The 7,226-nt window shown below is 54.9% G+C and overlaps 4 protein-coding genes across 4 annotated transcripts; all 4 read left to right on the top strand.

Moving 5' to 3' along the window:
* Positions 1 to 1,063: 1,063 nt before the first annotated feature.
* DQ04_00051180 (putative 60S ribosomal protein L9) lies at positions 1,064 to 1,633 on the top strand (the record flags this gene model as incomplete). The annotated part of the gene is made up of 1 exon (XM_009307977.1): positions 1,064 to 1,633. The coding sequence occupies one exon, from the start codon at positions 1,064 to 1,066 to the stop codon at positions 1,631 to 1,633; it is 570 nt and encodes a 189-aa protein (XP_009306252.1).
* Positions 1,634 to 1,961: 328 nt separating this feature from the next.
* On the top strand, positions 1,962 to 2,393 carry DQ04_00051170 (40S ribosomal protein S23; the record flags this gene model as incomplete). Its single annotated transcript, XM_009307976.1, has 1 exon — positions 1,962 to 2,393. The coding sequence occupies one exon, from the start codon at positions 1,962 to 1,964 to the stop codon at positions 2,391 to 2,393; it is 432 nt and encodes a 143-aa protein (XP_009306251.1).
* Positions 2,394 to 2,925: 532 nt separating this feature from the next.
* DQ04_00051160 (cell division protein kinase 2) lies at positions 2,926 to 3,831 on the top strand (the record flags this gene model as incomplete). Its single annotated transcript, XM_009307975.1, has 1 exon — positions 2,926 to 3,831. One exon carries the CDS (start codon positions 2,926 to 2,928, stop codon positions 3,829 to 3,831), a length of 906 nt encoding a protein of 301 aa, XP_009306250.1.
* A 798-nt stretch (positions 3,832 to 4,629) lies between these two features.
* On the top strand, positions 4,630 to 6,240 carry DQ04_00051150 (putative T-complex protein 1, delta subunit; the record flags this gene model as incomplete). Its single annotated transcript, XM_009307974.1, has 1 exon — positions 4,630 to 6,240. One exon carries the CDS (start codon positions 4,630 to 4,632, stop codon positions 6,238 to 6,240), a length of 1,611 nt encoding a protein of 536 aa, XP_009306249.1.
* Positions 6,241 to 7,226: the final 986 nt, after the last annotated feature.

The following is a 7,226-nucleotide window of genomic DNA, read 5'->3' as shown; positions in this document are numbered from 1 at the left end:
CCCCCCCCCCTCCAATTCCCCGCCACCAAACGAAACAAAACAAAACCAAAAAATAATAAATACTCGTGTGGACTGTACAAGGTACTTTTTTTTTTTCGTTTTGTATCCGCATCAGTAGCCTCCGCCCCCTACACGGGACGGGGAAGCACAGAGGGGGGAGGGGCGCTAGAGGCAAAGAAACAAGAAGAAACAAACAAACAACAACGGCAGAGAGAAAACAATAACCACAACGATGAGTGGGCGGAATAGACCGTGAGAGGAGCTGCTCCGATGAGGGTGAAACGACGAGTTGCAACGCGTTCGATCCCTCGTTGATGCTCTTCAGCGCCGCCTTTGCACTACCGACGCATTAAAGAAGTATATATATATATATATATATTTCCGTTAAAGTACTTTTGTAGCATTTAGATCTTGTTTTATTTTTATTTTTTGATGCTGTTTCTCCCCGCTGCTTGTTTTTAGAGTTTTTTTTGTTTTATATTGTTCTGTTCCTGTTTATGACTGTACTGCACGCAACGAGAGAAGGCGACAACAATCGAAAACGAAACAACAACGAAAAGTGAGAGGGTGGTGGTGGTGGGGAGGATGACGAGGGCAGAACACAACCCCCGAGTAACACCCCCTCCGCTGAGTTATATGAACCCCACACGCCCCTCCAACTCCGCATCGGCCTGTCCCTGCTACATTAGCAGGGAGGTTTTTTGTGTGTTAGTTTGTTTTGTTCTCCTTTCGATTCGCTACTTCTTCTCCCTATTGCGTTCTTCCCGCTCGCTGTACTGTTGTATGCACGCCTCACTGCCGTCTGGCGAGATTGAATGTGCGTCCTGCCCTGCCCGTTGCCACACTTCAATTCAACCTTCATCCATTCTGCCGCTGATGCTCTTTTTTTCCCCCTCTTTCCTTTTCTTTCTCTGTGTGTGTTTGTTGCTGCTGTTGCTGCCCCACTGCGCCACTGGGTTGTAGACGGAGCAGAAGGAAGCCAAGCCGCGTTCTTTCGTTTGCACACGGACACACCCACACACTCACACCAAGAGACTTACTAGGCACTGACTGTGTGTGAAGCATGAAGGTGAAGACCCAAGATTGCATCCAATTCCCAGAGGACGTCGACGTCTCTGTGAAGCACCGCGTCGTCACCGTCAAGGGGAAGCGCGGGACGCTCACCAAGGACCTGCGCCACCTGCAGCTCGACTTCCGCGTCAACAAGAAGTCCCGCACGTTCACCGCCGTTCGCTGGTTCGGCAACAAGATCAACAACTCCACCATCAACACGGCACTCTCGCATGTGCGCAACATGATCACGGGTGTGACCAAGGGCTTCCGCTTTAAGGTCCGCTTTGCCTACGCGCACTTTCCCATCTCCGTCTCTGTGGAGAACCAGCTTGTGGAGATCCGTAACTTCCTTGGCGAGAAGCGCGTGCGCCGCCAGGTCATCCCAGATGATGTGAAGGTGTACCGCACTGACGCCGCTGTGGTGAAGGACGAGCTCGTGCTGGAGGGCAACGACCTCGAGAAGGTCTCGCGCGAGGCTGCCGTGATGCACCAGCTGTGCCTGGTGAAGAAGAAGGATATCCGTAAGTTCCTGGACGGTATCTACGTGCAGACGAAGACCAACGTGGTGGTGGTGGAGTAAGAGGGGGCAGCTGCCGCAGTGTGTCGTGGGTTTAGGCTCGTTCTTCCGACTTTGTCGATTCTGTTTCTTTTTGATTCACTCGTTTTCGTTTTTCGAGACAACACACAACAACAAGGAAAAACTCCTGTTTTTCTTTCTGCGTCTTGTCTGCCGCGGCTCCTCGGCCCTCTCTCTCCAGAGGGCCGCTGCTGCGGGAGAATCCCACGTGTCTGCCGTCTACCACTTCTTTCTTTGTTCTATCATCTTTTTCTCCCTTTTATTCCCACCGCCGCTGCTGCTGTTGCTGTGGCAACAGACGGGGAATCCATCTCTTTGTTAGAGGGAAGCCATGACGAAGACGAACGGACAACACGCAGCGCGTAAGCTCGTCCGCCTGCGCCGCAAGAACCGCTGGGCGGACAAGGGCTGGAAGAAGTCGCACACCTTCGTGGCGCAGAAGGCCAACCCCTTCGGTGGGTCCTCGCACGCCAAGGGCATCGTGCTGGAGAAGATCGGTGTTGGTGCGAAGCAGCCTAACTCCGCCATTCGTAAGTGCGTGCGTGTGCAGCTGATCAAGAACGACAAGAAGATTATTGCCTTCGTCCCGAACGACGGTTGCCTGCACTTCGTTGAGGAGAACGACGAGGTGCTGGTGTCTGGCTTCGGCCGTTCCGGCCACGCCGTCGGTGATATTCCCGGGGTCCGTTTCAAGATCGTGAAGGTGTCCAGCGTCGGCCTCTACGCCCTCTACCGCCAGAAGAAGGAGAAGCCCCGCAACTAGTGTGGGCGGAAGCGCCAAGCCATGCGAGATGTGGTCGCCCCCAACAGGTTTCGTTGTTTCTTTCGGAAGTGTTTTTATTTTGATGTCTTGACGTGCAATCCCCCTCTAATGCTGCATGATGCCACAGAAACACACACCGACATGTGCATGCTTTCCTACTCTGTCTCACTCTCCCTTTCTTTCTTCCCTGCTGCGCTGTTTTTGTTTTTGTTTTGTTTTATTGTCGCATTTCTGCGTGGGCGATCCGCTCCTTATGCGCACAAAGGATAAGAAGCAAAGAGCCACTCCATCGGCAAACGTTGGTGTGCGTGAGTCTGTGTGCGAGGGAAATACCATTCTTCTTGGATAAAATACAAGCGGATTTTCTAATTACTCTTGCACCTGCCACTCAGACCGGAGGACGCAAAGACCGCGCGTAACATCATCCCCCCCTGTGAGAGTGTGCGTGTGTGTGTTTTGCGCGTAACAACAACAAAAAGAGGTATTCTTAGCCGCAGCAGCAGCAGCCAGACGGGGTTGAAAGGGAGGAGCCATGGGAAGTCGCTACGAACGGCAGGAAAAGATCGGCGAGGGGACGTACGGCGTGGTGTACAGGGCCCGCGACACCACCACCGGTGCGATCGTTGCTCTCAAACGCATTCGTCTCGACTCGGAGGAGGAGGGTGTGCCGTGCACTGCCATCCGCGAGATATCGCTGCTGAAGGAGCTTCACCATGACAGTATTGTGAAGCTGCTCGACGTGTGTCACAGCGAGAATCGCCTCACCCTCGTTTTCGAGTACATGGAGCTGGACCTTAAGAAGTACATTGATCGTGAGGGCGGCAACCTCGACGCAGCCACCATTCAAAGCTTCATGCACACCTTGCTCAAGGGGGTGTGCTTCTGCCACGAGCGTAACGTGCTGCACCGCGACTTGAAGCCGCCGAACCTCCTTATCTCGCGAGAGAAGGAACTGAAACTCGCGGACTTCGGCCTTGGGCGCGCGTTCGGCATCCCTGTGAAGAAGTTCACACACGAGGTGGTGACGCTGTGGTACCGCTCGCCTGATGTGCTGCTCGGCTCCACCCAGTATGGCACGCCGGTGGACATCTGGTCCGTCGGCTGCATCTTTGCCGAGATGGCCATCGGCGCCCCGCTCTTCGCGGGGAAGAATGACGCAGATCAACTGCTGCGTATCTTCCAGTTCCTCGGCACGCCGAACAACCAGGTGTGGCCCTCGATGAACCAGTACCCGAACTCCACAAACATGCTGTCAAAGCCGGAGTTCCTGCAGAACCTCGTGGCGGAGTGCGACGTGCAGTTCCAGACGTTGCCAGCATACGCCAAACTTGGCCCGCAGGGCATTGATCTCCTGCGCCGCCTGCTGAAGTACGAGCCTGCCGAGCGGCTGACGGCGGCGCAGGCGCTGGAGCACCCATACTTCTCCGTCGTGTTCTAAGCGCGGGAGCCTGGGCGAGAGAATGTGAAGGAAACAAAAGGGAAGGGGAGAGAGTGTACGTGTGTGTGTGAGAGAGAGAGAGAGAGAGAGAGAGAGAAAGAGAGACGAACAGAGCGGAAGAGAACGGCTGAGCGGAGAGAGGGGAGAGGTGTGGAGAATGTGGGAAACAATGATGGAAAGAGAGATTTGATGTGTGCACATCATCGATATTCTGCACTTGTCCTGTTTTGTGTGTTGGTTGTTGTCGTTAAACTACTGTGTGTGTGTGTGTGTGTGTGTACACGTCTCTCGCGCTCTCCATGCCCCGTTTTATACAGAATATAGGGAGGCGTGTGGCGCGCCGAGATGACGTGACTGTTCAATTCGTTCTTTTTCTCTTTTTGTTGTTGCTTCGTTGACCATTACTTCCTTTATCTTCCTGTCCCTGTCTCTCTCTCTCTCTCTCTCACACACACACTCTCTTTGGTCTTCTTTTTGCTGCTTGACCGGCATTTACTTCGGGTTCCCTTGCACACCCACACACAAACACACACGCGAGGGAGCAGAGAGAGAGAGAGAGAGAGAGCGGGAAGGAGTGGGGGTGGGTGTGCGAAGGAGGGAGGGGTGTCTGCGCTGTGTGTGTGTGTGTGTGTCGGTCCATCCATCTATCCGCCTCTCTGCCTGTCTATCATTTTTTTTTTTCGTTTTGTGTGTGTGAAGCAGCAAGGAAGAAAACAGCGGAACGACACACGAGGTCAAACACAACTCACAGACATACAACATCGAAGATTTAATTAAGCGAAGAGAAGGACAAGCAAGATGGAGGCAAAGAGGAAGAACGAAAACAAGAAGGACACCAACACGCAGACGGATGTTCGCATCAGCAACATCACCTCCGCTAAGGCGGTGGCGGACTGCGTGCGCACTTCCCTCGGCCCACGCGGCATGGACAAGATGATCATTGAGCCACGCGGTGAGGTGGTCATCAGCAACGACGGCGCCACCATTCTGTCGAAGCTGCAGGTGACGCACCCGTGCGCTAAGATGCTTGTGGAGCTCTCCAAGGCGCAGGACGTGGAGGCGGGCGACGGCACGACAAGCGTCGTGGTGCTCTGCGGCGCCTTCCTGCGCGCGGTGGAGGAGCTGCTGCTGAAGGGCATCCACCCCACGCAGATCTCGGAGTGCTTCAATGAGTGCGCTAAGGTGGCGGAGCGCATCCTCGAGGACATGAGCATCAAGATTCAGATCGAGGACCGCGAGACGCTCATCAAGGCGGCCATCACCTCCCTTAACTCTAAGGTAATCTCGCAGAACAGCGACCTGCTAGCCCCGATGGCGGTGGATGCCGTGCGGCGGATCATGCGTGACAACGGCGATGTTGACTTGCGCGATGTGCGCATCGTCACGGCGCTGGGCGGCACCGTAGACGACTCGGTGCTGCTCACGAACGGCATGGTCTTCAAGCAGAAGGCATCGCATGTAGCGGGGGGGCCGGTGCGCATTGCTAACGCGAAGATAGCTCTCATCCAGTTCCAGCTCTCTCCCCCGAAGACAGACATGGAGAGCACTGTGACGATCACAGACTACAGCCAAATGGACCGCGCGCTGAAGGAGGAGCGCAAGTATCTGCTGAATCTCTGTAAGAAGATCAAGGACGCGGGCGTGAATGTACTGCTGGTTCAGAAGTCCATCCTCCGCGACGCCGTGACCGTGCAGAGTCTCGATTTCCTTGCCAAGATGAAGATCATGGTGGTGAAGGACATCGAGCGCAACGACATTGACTTCATCACCAAGACGCTCGGGTGTCTCCCCGTGGCGAACATAGACAACCTGAAGCCGGAGAAGTTTGGCCACGCCGACCTCGTCATGGAGGAGAACACGCCAAACGGCAAGATTATCCGCATCACTGGGGTGCAGACGCCGACGGAGTCGATCAGCCGCCAGCTCTTTGGCAAGACTGTTACCTTCTTCCTCCGTGGGAGCAACAGCATGATGCTGGAGGAGGCGGAGCGTGCCCTCCACGACTCGCTGTGCGTGATCCGCTCAATTGTAAAGAAGCGCGCCATCATGCCGGGTGGTGCGGCCGGCGAGACGGAAGTGTGCCTGCAGCTCGGCAAGTACGCGCGCGAGCGGGCGCAGGGCACTCAGACGTTCTGCATGCGCGCGTTTGCGGATGCCTTTGAGGTGATTCCCTACACCCTTGCGGAGAACGCGGGTCTGCAGCCCATCTCCATTGTGACGGAGCTCCGCAACGCGCACGCCAGCGGTAACAAGAACGCGGGCGTCAATGTGCGGAAGGGCTGCGTGACGGACATGGTGGAGGAGAATGTGGTGCAGCCGCTGCTTGTGTCCACCTCGGCGGTGCGACTGGCGGCGGAGTGCGTGATGATGATCCTGAAGATCGACGACATCATCATGACCCGCGCGTAAAAAAAAAAAAGATTTTTTTCTTTGGTTTTCGGTGTGTGTGCGTGGGTGCGTGTCTGCACATCTGTGCGTGTTTCTGTGTGTGTGTGGCTGTGAAGATTAGAGGCAAGCGGTAAATAAGACGGTGTGCCCGCGAGCTGCGAGGCGGCGGGCACTAAAGCCCAAAGCCACGGCGACAACTCCACTACTTTCGAACGCTGCTCCTGCTGCTGCCGCCTTCTGCAGGTGGACGGCCCCATTCATGTAACAGTGGCTGGTGGTGGATTGCGCCTCTGGCTCTGGAAGAGAGAGAGAGAGAGAGAGAAAAAAAAACGGAAGGCCACACGGAGGCGCCACTCACTGCTCTGGCGCCGCTGGCACTACACACACAGCGACAGACGCACCGGGGTTGACAAACGCACACCACAAATACACCGAGAAGAGGAGAGGGTGAGGGACGGGGAAAAACAACAACAACAACAACGACACACAAACAAACCCAAAAAAAAAAACAAGAAACGAAACCAGAAGGAAAACAGAAGAAATGAATTATTCCCTAATTTCTCGCTTCGTGTGTGTCTGTGTGCGTATGAATTGGTGTGTGTGTGTGTGGGTGTTTGTTTCTGCATGTACGTATGTGTGTGTGTGTGGGTGTAGAGGCGCGCTCGCCGGGAGAGGGAGAGAGAGGGGCGGGGGGCGCACCGCCACACACCCGCCTGCTTGGCTGCGTCACCCGCGACGGTGACAGGGGCGCAGATGGAACGAAAACAACAGCGAAAGAAGACACACACACACACACATACACGAGAATACAAACAAAGCCAAACAAAATAAAACAAAGCAAAGAAGCAGAGGGACAAAAAAGAAAGAAAAAACACGGAACGGCACCCACGAGTGAAGGAAAACAAGGGCAACAACGCACACACCTGAGGGAATGCACACGCCCGCACATGCACACGCGGGGTGGAGTTAGTGGCCAGGCGTGTGCCCAAATAAAAATAAAAAAAAAA

Source organism: Trypanosoma grayi, assembly GCF_000691245.1.
Source record: "Trypanosoma grayi strain ANR4 Tgr_5_V1, whole genome shotgun sequence".
NCBI lineage: Eukaryota > Euglenozoa > Kinetoplastea > Trypanosomatida > Trypanosomatidae > Trypanosoma > Trypanosoma grayi.
Note: the sequence above shows the minus strand (reverse complement) of the source record. Positions and strands in the feature narration are given on the sequence as shown.